Below are 19586 nucleotides of genomic sequence, written 5' to 3'. Positions count from 1 at the left end.
CATTTTGATCGCTCCGCACCCGAACACACTGCAGGCACAATGTGCCTTGCGATCCCGTGTGGGCGATCGCATAACGCCTTGTTCACACCAAATGCAGAGCATATCCGGTCAGGTTTCTGCACACGCAGTGCAGTGGGTTGTGCCACGTTTTTGATGCGTTCCGGGACGTTTTTGGTAAAAAAAAAACAAAAAACTTTTTAAGTTTAACATGGGCTTTCAGGCACTTGCATGCGTTTTGGATGCGTTCCAGACCAGATCCAGAGCAGGTAAAATAGGGCTTGCCGCAGTTTTTTCACCTGCTCTGGATCTGCACACTGCGATGTGAACTGGAGCTCAAAATACCATAGGAATACATTGGACGCAGTTTTGATCCGGTCTGCACCTGCTCTGCTCCGCGCTTGGTGTGAACAAGCCCTTAAGGTTGCAGGGTGTGGCTTCAATTGGCCGCCGCGCCCCCCTCCAGCTCAGCAAAAAGGTGAGCTGGCAGCAATGCGGGCAGTGCGTTCCGGACAGAATCGGAACGGAACGCACTTCCTATGGTGTGAACTAACCCTGAGAGTTTAATACTACTTACAACAAATGCATCAGTGACATCACGCAACAATCTGCTTGTACAATCTCATTTACATATATCAAAAAGAGGCTGCTCCATTAGATACAAATTATTAGTATAGATAGGTCCTCGTATTACGTAATTTTGGTAACTCTATAGTTGATTGTACAGAGTTTACATGTATTGTGAGCCATTAACTGATCCCTAAAAACTTTTGTTTTTTTACTTTCAAGCTGAACTACATTCAGAACAAAGGAAGAAATGCTTGTCAGGTTCAAAGGAAATCAGAAAAAAAAAGTTCGCAAATATGTCAAAAGCTCGAGTTGCAATTTCTATTCTTAGCTACGGAAAAATGGCCGCCATCGCCTCCCTAGAACAATCTTCGGAAGTCCAGAAGGTGTAACTGAGAGAGATTACAGAGCCACGCCCAGCTGTCAGGGCCTCGCTGGCTGCACATGCACACTAATGTTCTCCCGTGACAGCTGTGACGTGTAGATGTGGGAGGAGTGTTTTCTCTTCTGCGCTCTTTGATGACGTCGGAGGATGCGACCATAACTTGTCACATGTGTTTTCTGTACTTGCTGTGTGAATTGGAATTCTGTACTTATAGTGAATGAGTGTAACGAATTGAGTCTCGTGAAACCGGGGTGTCAAGATGAGGGAGACGCCACTGTCCAACTGCGAGAGAGCCTTCCTGCTCCAGGCGATCAGTGAGAGAAAGGTACGAGCTGTCTCCACTGAAGTCATATAAACCAGACCTGGGGCTCCTCATGCTGCTATTACATATGTTAGAGTACACTAAGTCATATTCGTTTAAGCACAACGAGAGAAACATTGAAATTGGAGCATACGGAACATGAAACAGCTGCCCATGGCAACCAATAAGTTTCTCTCTTTAATTTACAAAGCTTAACTGAGCAAACTGAACGGAGAAGCTGATTGGTTACTATGGGTAACTGCTCCAGAGTCTCTATGCTCCATTTGGGAGAAATTCCCCCTATGTATCATGCACATGTAACATTTTTGAAACAAAATACCTGCTTTCACCTTTTTTCATCCTTTGTTGCATTTGAGTGCTGCTGATCTTCTGCAGCCTCTTTTTGATCACTTCCTCTCTACATGCATACATTCTAGCGATGGGTGTGTGGCATTTCTTAGAGTGGGTCCCCTGCTGGTGATAACAGTGAACCATGACTAATGTCTGTAGAAACCGCTACCTGTAATCTTCATCAGAAGCCTGTGTGATGGTGACAACTCAGGATCACAATTGGAAGATGGGGACAGGGTGTTGTCACTATATACCAGGAAGTGTCTAAGGAAGGGCCTTCATAGGAGGATAACCAAGTTGTTGTTTTTTTTGTTTGTTTTTTTAAATAAAAAAAAAAAAGATTAGAAAATCTTCAAAATAACTTCAAATGACTTTAACATGTTTAAGCTTAAGGGCCTGTTCATGTCAGGCACACTCAATGCACGGGCTCTGACGTGTGGCTGGAGCAACAGTGCTGATGCCTCGATCCCAGCACATTGCGCTGTTTCCTTTTTTTTACTTAGAACTTTATTGAATTGTAACAAAAAATATTGTAAAGTGACATTTCAGTTAGTTCTACTTACCGCATGAGTGTTGAGATGCAGTGGTTTGTACTCCAACACTTTGTGCTGAAATAAGTACTGCATGCCATACTTTTTTTTTTTTACATTCCCAGTGCACACCACTGCAACACTAAGGTGTGAACTGACCACACTGAAAACTTCTTGCCTTGTCTATGCATTGGGACTGGGCAAAGCTGCCAGCGCAGCCCCAAAGCATTTGGTTTGAACAGGCCCCAATGAGACATCCGCAATTGGGTTTACATCTACTTTTAATTTGTTATTCATGTTTTGAGGAATTGAAAGGCATCAGTGTAAGAACTGCACTTTAGGGACATCAACTCAGGAACGAGTTGTCAGGACTTGCTTCTTGATTTGGGAGGCTTTTCAGTTACTCTGAGTTGTTTTAAAGGAGAACTATGGGGTTAGGGCTTTTCCCCATAGTTCTCCTTAGGGTAACGGGAGGACACAAACTAGCGTCCTCCCGTCACCCTAAGCTCAGTATACCGCGAGCTGCAGCTCGCGGTATACTGAGACGCCGCAGCCGGAGCGGATCCCGACATTGATGTGGAGATCCGCCCAGCTACGTGAGTGACAGCTGGCTCTGCCTATCTAGAGGCAGAGCCAGCTGTACCCGCCCCCTCCCCTGTCTGTTCCGCCAGTCAGCGCTGGCGGATCGGAGCGGGGAGAGGGGAATCCAGCCCCTCCCCTGTCACGGTAGAGAGCCGTGACAGGATCGAGAGGTGAGCAAACGCCGGTATATGTTCGCTCACCTCCCGATCTACTGAGCCGACCTGTGACAGTTTCATTGTCACAGGTCGGCTACAACTATGAGGTGAGTGAAAAGCACTCGCCTCATAGTTCTCCTTTAAGTTGACCTCAGAAGTGTCTCAAACTGATGGGAAGCTGATGTCATCAACACAAGCCCAGAGGCTTTTGGGCAAAGGCACTTGCATTGCTTTTACATTGACTTGTATTTTAAAGCAGCTCAGTTCTGACACAAACAAATGTCTTTGTAGATCACCCCTAATGGTGGCCAAAAATGACCGGGTAGAAGCAAGTGATTCAGAAGTTTTCAGTATTGCATTCAACGATCAGCAGTGTAGTGGTGTTGCGTTAGAAATCTTTCTTTGCAATTGATAGTTGAAAAGTGAACCAAGCTCCTAATGTAAAGGGTGCCCTGTTCACCTTTCAGGAGGGTCAGGAAGAAGATTTCTTCCCCGCCATCCTTGGTGAGACTTCTGCCCAGGTATGCTGCTGTAAATGCCTTCATTGACAGGTTTTTCTTGGAAAGTAGATGATTTGTCTGTCCTGATTCCAAGAACCCTGCCCATTAGTGCTGAACTCGGGGTATACATTTGTATGCATACTTGCATTGGACCTGCATGGCCCAGTGTAAGTATACATATGTTATACTTAGTTGGTTGATGGGGATCCTGCAAAGCACTAGACTAAAGTAACTAGAGCTACTACAGTGCTTTATAGTGATCTTCCAGGTTCTGTAATGGCACTGTGCTGAGTGACGTCCCCTCCGAAAATACAGGGGGGTCGCTCACTCAGCACAGTAGCCATTCAGAGAATGCCTAGAATTTGTATCAATGAATACAAGGCGTTCTCTGATTGGATTAGGGGTGGATAAGGCTGTCGGCTTCCCTCATCCAGTCAGGCAACACCTTGCATTCATCGATAGAGATGCAAGCCAGAGACCACCTGTGTTTTCAGAGCAGAGGGGAAATCATTACATGACCTAGAGGATCACTGTAAAGCACTGTAGAAGCTCCAGCTATTACAGTGCTTTAGAGGATTCTGATAGGCTGATCAGGCATGACATATGCATACTTACATTAGGACAAGCTGGACCTGTGTAAGTCCACAAAAGGTTATACCTGGAGTTCGGCTTTAAAGGAGAACTATGGGGAAAAGCCCTAACCCCATAGTTCTCCTTTAAAGCCGAACTCCAGGTATAACCTTTTGTGGACTTACACAGGACACAAACTAGCGTCCTCCGGTCACCCAAAGCTCAGTATACCGCGAGCTACAGCTCGCGGTATAATGAGACACCGCAGTATAGAGACCTGCTGCTCGCGGTATACTGAGACGCAGCAGCTGAAACGGATCCCGACAATGCTGTCTGGATCCACCCAACTGCGTGAGTGACAGCTGGCTCTGCCTATCTAGAGGCAGAGCCAGCTGTACCCGCCCCCTCCCCCGTCAGCGCTGAAGGATCGGAGCGGGGAATCCAGCCCCTCCCCTGTCACGGCTCTCTGCAGTGACAGGATCGAGAAGTGAGCGAGCGCCGGTATGTGTTCTCTCACCTCCCGATCTACTGAGCCGACCTGTGACAGTCTCATAGTCACAGGTCGGCTAGAACTTTGAGGTGAGTGAAAATCACTTGCCTCATAGTTCTCCTTTTAAGCTATTTTCCTAAGTTTTGCTGCACCAGAGTAAAATAATTGTTCCTGTGGATTAAGAATACTTTCCCTGTCCCAGTGACAACTTCTCGCCCACATAGAAAGAAAATTGTTTGGAGTTAACCTTCCTGAACATGTTCCAACCTGATTGTACAATCTCCTTCAAAATCACCAATAACAATGCAGCCTTAGATGCTTCCTGTATATTAATTGAACAGATTGTTTGTTTGTTTAGACAGTCCATTGAACTAAATAGTTGTTTGTAAAGCTAAAGCAACCATTCTCAAAAAGGGTTCCTCCAAAGGTTGCTCGGGGTTCTTTGAGCTGTGTCTGATTTATCCTCATAACCATAATTCTTTGTCCAATGTCACTTTGCAGTCAGAAGCCTGACACCAATGAATGAAAGGGGCCTTCTTCCCACTAATAAGGGACATTCTCCCTAACCACCAGTGCAGGCGGCATTTTTCCCACTGGGACCTGGAAATTATTTTTAAGGGTGTCTCTGGGGTAAAAAGGTTGTTCAGTTTCTGTACAGTCAGATTGTACCATGTGTGGCCAGTTATACACATGAATACTCAAAATCGATATCCATATGTCGAAAATTAAGCATTTTACAACCAATGTTAATGCATCACATGTATTTCTAACCTTTCCTTTTTTTTTTATATGACCAGCGTCTTGATGGCAGAGAGACCTACGATTACAGGAATATTAAAATAACTTTTGGAACAGAGTATGGCTGCTGTATTGTTGAGCTTGGGAAAACCAGGTTGGTCATTCCTTTTTTTTTTTTTTTTGTTTCAAATTTTTTTTATTTTTTTCATGTCATTCCTTTATTATATATTATACAGGATCTTTTGCATTATTTTTTTATATGTTTGGCAAACAATATGCTACATATAATTCCTACAAATACAAGTTTGACACAAAACCGTTTAAGACTTTAATGGTAATGAGTAGTCGTTGGTATAACCTGTTAAGCAACTGATTACAATGTTATTTAGGGTACAACTAACTAATATAGGGATTTGTTTCCTATAGTATATTGGGGGCTCTCGAAATACCTAAACAATGCCTGCATCCAATTAGGTTGTTCAGGTATTTTGACAGCCTGCGGGGCCGACTCTCAAGATACTGAAGCTTGGCCCAGCAGTAGATTCCTCCATCCACACAGTTTAGCGTAGATTGAGGAATCTGTTGCCCTTTTTCCATCTGACCATAGAAAATCTGCAGATAATCTATAGGTGTATGGCCAGCTTTAGACGATTTATACAGACACTAATTGCAACTTAAAAAGCCACAGATGTGGGAAATTAACCTTTTAATTGCCATTTTAACCTCTGTGTGTGTGTCTGTAACGAGGCCAAACATTACAGGGTATGTAAACTTTTGATCAGGGCCATTTGGGCGATTTCGGTTATCATTATGATTTAAAAAAGGAGCCAAACAACTATGTGATAATAAATGTCTTCATATGATCACTTTATTGGACAAATAAAGGGACATATTCACTTTCAAAAAATCGAGTGCTGGTGACTTTTTACCTTTTTGCTTTGTGTTTGCACGGTGCCATCCGTGATTTGGTCACTTCGAGCACCATCATCCTAAATTGGCCGGGACTGCTGTAAGGTGTGCGGAGGGCTCTCTTCCATTTCTATTCATATGATCACTATCTTTAAATAAAAGACATATTTTCAATATACTGTAAATGCCAAAATGTCACGATTTCTGCCAGGGTATGCAAACTTTTGAGCACAATTGTATGTATGTACTGAAATGGTGTTAATGTTTTCTTCCAGAGTTCTTGGACAGGTTTCCTGTGAACTTGTGGCTCCCAAGATGAACCGCCCCACTGAAGGAATTCTTTTTTTCAATCTTGAGCTCACAGCCATGGCATCTCCAGCATTTGAGCCAGGAAGGTAAGATCGGTGGATTAATCTAGTACGAGGGTAGCCAAACTTCGTGCCTCCAGTTGTGGTGAAAATGCAAATCTCATCATGCTTCTGCTTCTGGGTGCCATGCCTGTGTCTCAGAGTCTTGCAATGTCTAATATGATTTGTAGTTTCACCACAGCTGGAGGGCATACGTTTGGCTACCCCTGCCCTAGTATATTGCGAAAATGTTTAAAGAACTCCAGTTGTTTTAAAAATTAACCCTTGCAGTGGGGGCCAGTTCCGCTGCTGCACTACCGTTATCATCATAGTTAGACATACTTATTTCTATCTATTATTGTTGTGATTGAAAGCTTCCTACACATTGTTTTAGGCAAAGTGACATGTTTAAAAAAAACAACATAAAACAAGTTGTTTTATGGACCAGGGTAGAGCTCTTATGATGCAGACTTACCAGGTCCAAAGTTGCCAGATAGAGAATGATTTTCAGAAACCAAATATAGCGTAAACTGAATATACTTCCTTTCCTGTTTTAATGTATCTTGGAAAACTTTTATTTTCCAATATTTGTATTTCTTTTGATAAAAGGTTGATAACAGTTATCAGTTTCATGGTACAAATGGTACAACTCTACACTTAGTCTTAAATGCATAATTAAGGTCTTGCTGTACCCCTAACAATACTTGGGACACATCGGAACCATACAATCCTATGGACAAATAAGCAGAAGCTGGAGTTGCTAGGTGCCGCAAATAAAGGCGTTTTTTCCGCTGTATGCTCACACACCCATATTTGCGTTCTTGGTATCGAGCCCTAAGTGGTTAATGTAAATGCATGGTTCAGAATTATTTTCAAGTTGGTCATACACAAAGGTATTTGTTAAATAAGTCTTGTTTACTGTGTGTCTGGTGATCCTTGATTTGTCCCCAATAGGGCAAAGCTGGATTTTCCCTACTGAATCAGTAGAGAACAAAATATAGTAAAAAAACCAACAAAAAAAAAAACCTTTAAACCCATCTGATTACTCCTAGGGGCATTGAAGTTCTACCTTGAACTGAGATGCAATAATTTGTGTAATTTACAATGTTCTTTAGTGAAAGTGCACCCCTGCTTTGCCCATTTAGGGCAGAGCAAGAGGTTCACTTACTGCCTGCCCTACCAGCTGCACATACCCCCCTTTCTTTTGCTCCCCCACTGCTCCATTTAGCCACCAGGAATAAGAGGGGAAGCCCCGTGTAAGCTCCAAGTCATGACATGAAGTTTGCACAGGGCTGAATACTCTCTCCCTATCTCTCTGTCCCATAAAACAGTGCTGGGTGTTTTTAAGTGGCCAGTCTCAAAGCTCCAGTGATGGCACTTGGAAAGAAGAACAAAAGAGCAGGTCACCAGCACTCAATTTAAATAAATGTCCTTTTTAATGGACAATTGTGTCACGATAATCAAAAGAGCCGACGTTTCGGGGCTGCGCAGGGTCCCTTTTTCAAGGCGATAAAATGTGACTGGTCTCTAAAATGTGACTAGTCACTGCGAGCACCATCGTCCTTACTGGCCGGGATTGCTGTAAGGTGTGCAGAGAGGACCCTCACCAATTGAAACTTGGAAAGAAGAGGCATAAGTCACATGCTGCCCATACCTACAAATACCTGTATTTTCTTTACTCCTGGTGACTGACAGAGTGGTAAGGGAGTGAAGGAAAACTGAGTACACCATACTGCAGTGGTGGGCAACTCTGGCCCTCTAGCTGTGCTTTAACCACAAACCCCAATATGCCTCTGGGAGTCATGCTTGTAACTGTCAGTTTTGCAATGCCCCATGGGACTTGTAGTTCAACAACAGCTGGAGGGCCAGAGTTGCCCACCCCAACCCCACTGGTCATAATTGAGTGAATCACCTGTTTAAGGTGATAATTGAGTGAACCTGCATAGGCAAAGCAGAAGTTTACTTTAGGACCGTCTTTGTCTATATGTATGGTCAGATTTAAACTAACTTTTGTTATTTCAGACCATCGGAACTAGTGGTAAAACTTAACAGACTGCTGGAACGGTGTCTCAGGAATTCCAAGTGTATTGACACTGAGTCACTTTGTGTTCAGGCAGGAGAGAAGGTGGGTAGAATATTACAAGGTATGATATGTGGTTTTTAATGTTTATGCTGTGATATGTTAATACATGGCCAAACTGAAGCCAGAAACATGTAATCTAGGTTCTGACGTTTCAATACTAGATGAGATTATTCTGATTTATATGGACATATGTCCAATATACCCCCAGTGTTTCTGGAAACAGTCCCCACTTTTTGACATTAATCAGATTTTCCCCAGAGAATGCATCTAGTTGTAGATAAGTATGATTGTCTGCAGTTGGAAATCTCACAACCTATTAAAGATTGGTATACATTTGCAACTCTTGTCGAAATAAAAACAGTTGTTTGAGTGATGGTGTGGCAGTTGTTTAGGTTACAGGGACATGAATTACATGCTGTCAGATTGATGAGACTTCTAGCTTGTGTTGAAGAAAAGTATTCTCGCTTGTTACTAATGAAAAGAACAACTTCTAAAAAATACTTTTGGGAAGCTGAAAACTGTTTTAGGGACTTTTAAGCAATTTAAAAAAAATGTATTTTGTTTGTAATGTTTTCACGTTCTTCCTTACTGTAGGTGTGGCAGGTTCGAGTTGATCTACATTTACTGAATCATGAAGGTAACATAATTGATGCAGCAAGCATAGCGGCTATTGCAGCACTTTGTCACTTCCGAAGGCCAGACGTATCTGTTCAAGGAGAAGAGGTCACTGTGGTGGGTTTTACATTTGTACAAAACCTTAAGTTGGACAGTTTTAGGATGTATCTTGTAATACATTTTGAAAAAATTTGGTTTTGGAGGCATATCAGAAGGTTGAGTCAAACGTAGTAATTGCTTATAAAATCTGAATATGAGTATATCAGCACTTGAGTTTGTGGATCTGCCCAGCTAGACCTCTATCCTGTTTTTTACTTTCCTAGTTATTCACTTTCATCTGGCAGTCTCCGGCCACCTAAATTAGGACCCGGAGACTGCCAGATGACCCCGCTCGGAGCGCCGCCCACCGGAGCAGCAGTGACGTGACGCTCGGCGAGGTAAGTAAGAAGACACCTGACGCTGACTCGAGTATAAGCCGAGGGGAGCACTTTTCAGCCAAAAAAATGGGCTGAAAATCTCGGCTTATACTCGAGTATATACGGTATTTTTTTTAATAAGTACAGTGCACCAGGAGGTGTGAGACCCCTTTGCTTAGCTTTTATAACCGCTATTGTGGAGGCCCTAGTTAATGAAATAAACAAGTTGCCAATTCAGCCTGCTGGCCTACCCTAGTAGTAAAATTTAGACATTCGGTTGACTTTATAGTGTATTTCCATCTCTCCTAAGTGAAACTCCATACCTTTGCACGAGCTCTGCCTGGGAGAGAATGTGCAGAAGCCTGAGCTTTGCAGCCCTGATCGAGTGATTTACGATTGCAATGCTTTCCAGGCTTAAATGCATTATATATATGTCAAAATCCTCTTCTCTGAGACTTGCAAATTTTTTTATTAGAGTATATTGGACCTTTCTAAATAACTCCAGGAAAATTAAATCTTAACCCTTGCAGTGGGGCTACCCCCTGCACTGCACACACTGCAAGGGTAAGATGCTCGTTTTGTCGAGGATTCTATTCGCTCGAACCACAATCCTGACTGGCTCCTAGACCGGTCCCTGCAGCCTGTCTCTTCTGCTCCAGCGATGGTATGACCCTTGGCATCCTCACATCCTATACATTGTATAGGATGTGATGATTCACTATTCCACAACTATGGTACAATAAAGATGAGGATCATGGCTAACTATAAATACAAGTCATATTAAATGTCTATTTTATTCACAACTAAACTGCTCTTTCATTATTTCTCATGTACGTACATTATATACCACGCCCCTGTACTGCAAAGTTGTGATGGAAATCTTTTTTGTCTATATTTCCAATAAGTGGAATTAAGGCCATCTTCGTTAGGTCCTCTTGTACTCTAAGTCACACTGTTTTACTCTGTAACTGTTGTTTTTCTTACAACTTTGTTGTTTAAAACTCAGAAAACTTGAATAACTTTTGTTTTCTAATAAAAATACCTTAATTAAAAATATATATAATGCCAATTAACTAAAAAAATAACTGTCATGACTAGTTTTATGCATACTAGGGCTGTTACTGATTAAAACTTTCGTGTTCGATTAGTCACATTTTTAAAAATTGATTAATCAATTAATTTCTATTAATTATAACGCACATACAGATCAACTACATTGGCCTATACACATAAAGCACAGCAATTAAGTAATAAAGTGAACTAGGATCACACTAATCCAGCATGTTATTAATCTCACGTGCCCCACTCAATATGGCCGCTGCTTGAGTGGGGCAACTCAGAATAATAACGTGCTGGATTAGTGTGATCCTAGTTCATTTTATTACTTCATTGCTGTGCTGTATGTGTATAGGCCAATGCCTTTGCTGGCGCTCGTGCAGAAAGTTTCTTGGGCAAACTCACCGGCCCAAGTGGCTCCGTCGGCTAACGAAGGGAAGTGGGGAGGAGTCCGTTGACATCACGGACATCGACGTCACCGGACTCCTCCCCCTTCCCTTCGTTAGCCGACGGAGCCACTTGGGGGAGGAGTCAGGTGACGTCTATGTCCGTGGCGTCACCGGATGTCCAACGGGACTCCCGGCAGAGAGCTGAGTGTTTTCATTAGCGATCAAAAGCATTTTAATCGATCAAAATTACTATAACTGTTCAACATTATTTATGAAAGGTGTGTGTTTGCCCTTTTATTTAGCTTTGCTTGGTTGACTCTTGACTCAAAATTCCTCCTTAGGTTTACTTCAATGCCTTCCTCCCTACACCTACCCACCTTTTCTTTACTCTTCCACCCTTCTGTTGACACACCAGTGCTTAGGGGTATTGGTGAGCATGTGACCCATTCCTTTTCTCCCATGTAATGGTTCAGGCACCAGTGCTGTTGCATAGATGAGTGGAGGACACAGTTCCTAGCCCTGTGTGGCGCTCGTGCAGAAGAAGTTTTGTGTGCAAACCTCGTAGTTCTAAGGAAAACGGGAGTAATGCGGTCCCAGAACTCGATAAGTTGGAACTTTCGATCGATCACCGGAGGAAGTATCTGATAGCTGGGGGGAGGACCGTAGTGTGCGGCCACCGGACACCTTACACCGGCGCCCGCAACTTCCCCACAAGGTCACCGCTGCCGCCCCGAAGGCCGGGCCTCGGTGGCCTTGTGGGAAATCCGGGCCTGGTGATGAGTGGAGTGACTTAGAGCTTACAAAGGGCATCCCTCCATGCTAATGCTGGGGGTGCAAAAGGAAGCCAAGTATGTACTTCTCTTGGGGTCGGCATCACCTTGTGCATTGCCCTTCATGGGTAAAGCACAGGTTCATTGTCAGAAATAGCTTTTGTAGAAGTTTACTCATGACTTTTTTAACATTTTAAACTCTTCTTCTTTTTTTTTTTCTTCTGACTAGTACTCTCTAGAAGAACGGGACCCTGTTCCGCTGAGCATCCATCACATGCCCATTTGTACCAGCTTTGCCTTCTTCCAACAAGGGTAAGAAATAGAAGAACAGAAAATACATCTATGTAGGTTCTTTGTTAAGCCATTATTGCAGAATTAAACCATAGTTCCTGACCATAAGATGGCTCTTTTTGTGTTTTTATGGCTTACTGCAACTTGTGTTCGATCTCCTAATGTTTTGACCTTAGGCTTTGTTATATGAGTGGTTTATTAAACTTTAAAGGCCCATCTATGAAGAAGAGCAGAGATCCCTGTCTGCTCTCCTTTATGCACCACAAGGCTACTCCATACTTTGGCGTACATTTTATGGCCCAAATAAAAACATGTAGACCATGGTGTGGAGCCTGCAGTGTTTCTATGAAGTACTAGTTGACTGTACTGTACTGCTGCTTTTAAACGGACCCCTTAAGCTGGTCATACACTCTGCGATCATCGTTCCGGAATTTTTGTTGCTTCCAAGAACCCTCTTTCGATTCTAACTCAAATAGGCCATCAAGCAAGGACCAATTTCCTTTCGATAATCGTTTGTCGATTCGACAAGACGGATTTTCGTGTGTTCATGGTGCGACCTTTTTTTTTTTCCCCGTACGATAACGCCACTAATCAAATCGATTTTTTTTTTTTTTGTACAATTTGAAAATATGTTTTCCAGCCTCTCCCTTCGAGAAAATTTGGACAGGAGTACAGTAAAAAAAAAAAATTGTTGGGTTCCCATCAAGTGATCGATTACGTCCGAAAAACCATTTGTGGACCATTTCCAAATGATAATCGATAGGTGTATGGTCACCTTTCAAGCTCTTGTGTGGACATGACAAGTGAAGAGTGTGTAACTGTTTTCACACACCATTACATGCAGATTTCTTATTGCAGGATTTGTATCAAATATAGGAAATACAAAATGTTTGTGGAATTAATTTTGATATTTCTTTCTTTAGATCAGGGGAAGCCAAACTGCGGCCCTCCAGCTGTGGTGAAACTACAAATCCCATGATGCATCTCTCTCCGGGAGTCATGTCTCTGGCCGTGAGAATCCTGCAATGCTTCACGGGATTTGTAGTTCCACCACAGCTGGAGGGCTGGAGTTTGGCTACCCCTGCCTTAGATGAAATAAGAGCTACAGTTCTTTTTATCATGTTGTAATAACTTATTGCTATACATCAGTTCACAAAACCAAATGGTTAATGGGGAAAAAAAGTAGTGGAGATCTAATCAAACATCTCACTTTAAATAAAACAAATTAAAATTCTGCTGTGTGCCTGTAGAATGAGGTGATATTCATATACCTTTATACTGTATGTGAATGCCTGATACATAACCGTACCTATATGTAATAATTTATGCCTGTTTGTGCATAAGATAGAAATGCATGATGATCTTTTCTTAACCATCCTTCCTTCCAGTGACCAGAAATTTGTATGCCGATCATTTCTAGTAATGTTTGTTTATATACATTTCAAACATATGTAGCTATGATGGCAAAAGATTATATAAGTGTGGATATATGCACACCTGGCTTTTATTTAAACTATAACATCTATTATTTCTCTTTGAAATACATTGGCTGCTATGTGTAGTAAGATATATATTTATTTATTTTACATTTGTATATAGCACATATTTGTTGGTGGATCCCAGTGAACGAGAGGAACGGGTTATGGATGGACTTCTGGTGATCGCAATGAACAAGCACAGAGAGATTTGTACTATCCAGTCAAGTGGGGGAATCATGCTGCTAAAAGAACAGGTGACACCTCTGTTCAATGACCGACAGCCTTCAATATGCTGATTTGGTTTTTAGCTAACAACCAGACATAACCCGTGTGTTACTGGGCGCAGCTCTAATAACTGTTACTGGCTTCACTAACTAGAGACGTTTTCCAAAATTGTGTATATAATGGCTGCATGATGTGTTCTCGGGAGGCTATTTCATGTAAATCATTCTAATCCCCATGATTTACTGGAGCCTTTATTAAGATGCTGGCTGAGGGAAAATAAATACTTCTTGTAAATGGTGTGCGTAGGCTTGGCTAAATATTTGATATATTTAAAATTGATGCTAAATAGATGATATAAAATATATGCTAGTTATTTTTTAAGTAAAACGGTGCAGTCTGTTGACATGCAGTGCATATCTTATGTATATTTACCTTACCTGGGGCTCGTATAGGTGTGAATTTACATGGGGGCTTGGGTACAAAGGGGGCCTATATTTGTGCTTCTACATGGGGAGCAAGGGGCCCATATACTTGAGTTTTTACATGGGAAGAAAGGGGAAGGAAAGAGGCCCTATATGTGCTTTTACATTGGACACTATGGGGTGAAGTTGCCCCAGATCAGTGTGCTTTTACATGGGGACGTAAAGAGACCCATATATGTCTGCTTTTACATGGGGAGGAAAGGGCCGATATATGTATGCTTTTACTCAGGAGCATGAGAAGGAAGGGGGCCATATTTGTATGCTTTTACATGGGGCATGGGTAGGAAGGGGCCCATATAGGTATGTTTTTACACGGAAGAAAAGGGACCCATATATATTTATACTTTTTACATAAAGGCACATATAAAGGGACTCGTGTATACTTTTTGCATAAGGGCATAGGGAGGAAGGGGCCATATATGTGTGTTCTTACTCAGTGTAGAAAGATTATGTTTGCCTCTTTTTACAGAATAGGTCAGAGGCATGGGGACATATGTGAAAAAAAATATCAATTTTAGGTACCAAACTAGGATTGCACCTAGCAATCCTGCATTGCAACCTATATAAATATGGCACAGGAAACGGCTACTATTTGTAATGAGTGGCAGCAATTAAAAAAACTAAAATTTGGAGCTGACAAAATCTGGAACTGTTGCCTATGGCAACCAATCTGCTTCTCTTTTTAAGTTTGTTCAGTTAAGCTTTGAAGATGAAACCGAGAAGCGGATTGGTTGCCATGGGCAGCTGCTCCAGATTCTATCTGCTCCAGTTTTTTCTTTTATTTCTCACCCCCAATGTGTTTACTTGTATGTGGTATCTCAAATAAATGTGAATAACATGGTATGGCCTGCAGGCACCTCCACACATCAGCTTACCAAAAAGCCAGACCAGGCACATGTCATCCCATGTCCGTGCTTACCTTTTTAAAGTGTTTTCAGCATCACACTTTGTCTCAAACAGGTTCTGAGATGCAGCAAAATAGCCGGTGTGAAGGTGGGTGAGATTACAGAACTGATTCAGAAAGCTTTGGAGAATGACCGAAAGGCCAGGTGAGCCAAGGTGTGCAGTGGTGGTGATGAAAGCGGAATGGCGTGCATGTCATTTATTCATGGTTTTTATTTCTTTACAGGAAAGAGGGAGGCAAATTTGGCTTTGCAGAATCTCTTCCAGACCAGAAAATAACTGCTTTAAAGATGGAAAAAATCCCTGTAGATACAAACAATGTGGAGGATACCGCTGAGGAGATAATTTCTAAATCGGATCCACCATCAGATGTGTATCCTTTGCAACAATTAGGCAGCATAAACTCTCAAAATAAATATGGTAAAAATGTCACTAAAGGCTGTTCAAAAAAATACACATTTAGAACATATAATGTTCTTTAAAAAGGTCAGTGATGTGACCAGCTTTTCTTCTGTAAACCCCATTGATAACAAAGGTAAAAACAAACCTTAACCTCCACCACCAAAAAGACAAAAACTAAATAAATTCTCCTACCCAGAGTAGGGCCTAGACAAAAATGGTGATTTTATATATACGATCAGGGGCTCAAGGGGAGGTGTCTTTTTACTAGCAATTGGATATCTCCGTGATCTCGTGCCAGTCCTGTGGCTCCTGATCGTTAGTCTGAGACCAGGAGCGGTTGGTGACAGCGCAGTCTTCATGGTGGGGGCTCACGAGTACAAACACACACACTGCATCTCTATGTGGTGCCACGAAAGAATGTCCACTTCTATGATGCTGCATACATGTTACTCTGGCAGTAAGTCTGTGAAGGTTCTCATTCATCCAGGTCATGGTATATCTGTAAACAAAAAGTCAAGGCAACTGGACTTGCTGTATTTTTCTTGAAGATGTTTCACTGGTCATCCAACCAGCTTTCTCAATTCAGAATGACTTGTACAAAAATTATCTGGGAATAAATATGGTGACTGTTGTTCCAATCCACATAGTCTGTTAGTCACAACCAGGTGTGGATTGTATTTGCATAATTGGAGTCCAGGAGGTGATAATAACTTGGCCAGGGAGAGGTGTTAAAACAGCATATATGTGGCAGACAAAAGATGGCTAACCCCCCTTTTTATATTCAAGCTTGGCTTCTCCATTGTTACATAAATGGCCTCTTTCACACCTTTTATTTTGAACCAGTCCTCCTCCCTGTCTAGGATGCGTACTTGACTGTCTTCAAAGGAGTGACCTTTTTCCTTTAGCTGTAGGTATACTGCCCAATCCTGACCAGAGGTTTTGGCACTATGCTGTGCCATACACTGGTGTAGCTGCTGTTTTCTTTCACCGACATACAATTCTGAGCACTCCTCACTGCACTGAACTGCATACACAATGTTGTTCATCTTGTGCTTTGGCAGTGTTCTGGCAGTAAGGGGTTAAGCAGACAGAACTCTGACATACTTCAGGCTTTTCAGCGCAGCCTTCATGTTCTCAATGGCCTGTTAAATGCAGGCCCTCTCCTGTTGCTCTCATGACGGCGGAGGCCATTGATCCAGCATTGGAGACCAGGCCTGCTGACTATCATGTTTGTTGATGCCCCTCTTTGTGAAGTCCCCACATTACAGTAGTCTCCTGGAGCCTGAGAAGACCCTGCTGCTGGGTACCTCACCCAGGCAGTGATGTGGATACCCAGAAAAGTAGCCTCCCACTCTGCAGTCCAGAAAATAGAAGACAGTTTCCCAGTGCATCACATGGATTTAGGTAAGGATTTAAGGCTTTTAGATTTTTTTTTTTTTAAACCCTGCTGCAATTAGCAAGGAGGTGAGAAGGTATTGTTTGTGGGTGGAGGTACAGGTTAAACTGAATTTTCCCCAAGTGGTGTGTAATATAAATAACAATCATCCACTGAACCGAGACATTATGGCTCCAGATTTTAAAAGGTGGTCGAAGCTCTCCCTGTCAAAGCAGTGCTGAGGTCGAGAGACCTTCCTGCTGAGATCAAGGACAGCCTCAAAGACCTTCAGCAGGATCGAACCCAACCCAACCTGAAATGAATATTCATATTGCTGATTTCAAAGAGAATGATATTTTCTTAGCTTTTTGTTAGCATTGCAAAGCCTGTTGTTTGGGCTGCTGGCACTGCTCAAATTGGAGAGGGTGCTGGAAATGCATGGGGAGAGTTGGAGGAATCGGAAGAAGATGAGGATGAACATGATGTGGAAGATAACGATTTGTCAGAGAGTCACCCAGTCACTGCAGGGACTGCAAGGAAAACTTCAAAAAGTGAGTATCAGAATTATTTACCAAGATCCTAGAGCAGTTTGCAAGTGTATAATGTATAGGATCTGTTCTCATGTCATCTAATCTAACTAAAGACGGCTTGCTATACATTGCTATTATACAAGATATTTTATCATTTTTAGACTCGTAGCTCATGCAGCAAGGACCGTTAATGTATGTGTTTTCAGAGTCTTGTTTTAAAATACTTAAAGACTTTTTATTTATTATTAGGAATATTAAGTTATCAGTGTGAGAATCATTGCACATTGTCCTACACCGACTCGCAGTAGGAAAGCCTGCCATGCAGGAGATGGCAGAATTCTGTGCGCTGTGATTTTTACAGATCACTCTGTGCATGTTTAAAAGAAGACTACAGTTGTTTTGATCAATTTCATTTTTTATAGCTCATAAAAGATTTGTATAATATTGTAGTAATTTATTTAAGAATAATTGGAATACAGGCTGTTTCCATTACACTGTTTGCAGAGAATTCTGGGCGTTTTAAGAAAGCCCAGCACTGCCGTGTTTTTTTTTTAGTATAGTCTGAATGATTATAAGAGATGTTCCATTTAAAGAGGAACTGAACTCCGGAAGCTGTGCCCATACAATGCAGGTTTAGAGCGGAGAACTAGTCGGCAGTATTGCCTGTGGTTCCCCTACAGCTGATCTTTCCCCGTTACTAAATTGCCATGCTTTGCACTACATTTGCACTACATTTGCACTATATCAATGTGCTATGAGCAGCACAATAGTGACATCACCAAATCTCACAACAAAACTGAGACTAGCAGTCAGGGGCAGCAGTGCCTGAAATTCATCTAGATATACGGGGGTGCCGAGGCAGAAGTGCACTGCTATTTCTGCAGGAGAAATCCAAGATACAAAGTACATTTTCCAAGGTACAGCTTAGGTGCAATTCACATATCTAGATGTTCCCTGTAATATAGCAAATCTTCACTTTTTTAATTTTAGTTCAGTTCCCTTTATTGCCAGGAGAGAGAAGGGTGTATTATCCTCCTGATTCATTCAGGGTTTTGTTTTTGCAAATTGGCCCAAAGTAAGAGCTTTCTGCCATAAAATCTTTTACTTTGCTCCTATTTGTATTCACCGTTCAGTATACTTCCCCCTGGATTACTCCCAGGATTGTAACGCCTGTGCACATGCATGGACGTTAAGTTATCAGGGGCTGGCCATAGCCTTGGCTGCCAGTAGCGAAAGCTAAGGATGCTGGTCCCAGAAGATGGCAGCAGCAGTGATGGAGCACAGACATCGCACTGTTTAAGTAGAGCCCTTGTCAGATAAGTGTGATATAATGTACAAATATCCTGTGCATACTTGCACATTATGGCAAGAGCCCTGGCTGAACAGAGTAAAGTTCCACTTTAAGAACTATGAACATGCATTTCATACTTGGTGCATTAAATATGTTTTCCTATTGCCATGCCTAATACAATATTAGTGTACATATGAGATATCCTAACTGAAATGATGTCATGGAAATATGAGAAGTGCGGAGATCTCTGAATATAGTTGTTAGTGGAATGTGATTAGTGCACCACATTTGAACTTACGCTGGAGAGCTTTCACTATACCCTTCCTTGATTATCTTTGCCAGGCTTTCTTTTCTTTAAAACATTTAACGTTTCTTTACTGCTAACTATTCTCTGTGTATTGCTTTTGTGCTGTTTGTTTCAGATGATGTTTTCATGGTGTCTGACAGTGAGGAGGAAGAAGTGATTATATTGAAACCTGCGGCACAATCAAAAAACAGGTATCATGCCATAAGTGACATGTTGATTAATTAATGCATATTGACTACATGTGTCTCATCAAGTAATATACATATTTCACTGTGGCCCACATAAAGATAATACTAGCAACTACAATGTCACATTTGAACTTGGCCTACCTGCTGTGATTGCTGCTCATGTTCCCGGTGGGGGGCCTGTGAATATGCTTGCCAGCTTAGATGCTCATGCACCATCCTCTATGCCAGTGATGGCGAACCTTGGCACTCCAGCTGTTTTGGAACTACAAGTCCCATGAGGCATTGCAAGGCTCTGACAGCCACAGACATAACTCCCAGAGGCAGATGCATCTTGGGATTTGTAGTTTTGGCACAGCTGGAGTG

At 42.1% G+C, this 19586-nt stretch overlaps 1 protein-coding gene across 1 annotated transcript; it reads left to right on the top strand.

Annotated features, from left to right (window-relative positions):
* The first annotated feature begins 1069 nt into the window (after positions 1–1069).
* EXOSC9 (exosome component 9) lies at positions 1070–19260 on the top strand. Its single transcript, XM_018564734.1, has 11 exons — positions 1070–1274; positions 5226–5320; positions 6351–6470; positions 8445–8547; positions 9100–9237; positions 11981–12063; positions 13642–13774; positions 15188–15276; positions 15357–15503; positions 17283–17458; positions 19151–19260. Exons 1-11 carry the CDS (start codon positions 1209–1211, stop codon positions 19258–19260), a joined length of 1260 nt encoding a protein of 419 aa, XP_018420236.1. The 5' UTR covers positions 1070–1208.
* Positions 19261–19586: the final 326 nt, after the last annotated feature.

Source organism: Nanorana parkeri, unplaced genomic scaffold (assembly GCF_000935625.1).
Source record: "Nanorana parkeri isolate BGI_ZX_2015 unplaced genomic scaffold, ASM93562v1 scaffold776, whole genome shotgun sequence".
Classification (NCBI taxonomy): domain Eukaryota; kingdom Metazoa; phylum Chordata; class Amphibia; order Anura; family Dicroglossidae; genus Nanorana; species Nanorana parkeri.
Note: the sequence above shows the minus strand (reverse complement) of the source record. Positions and strands in the feature narration are given on the sequence as shown.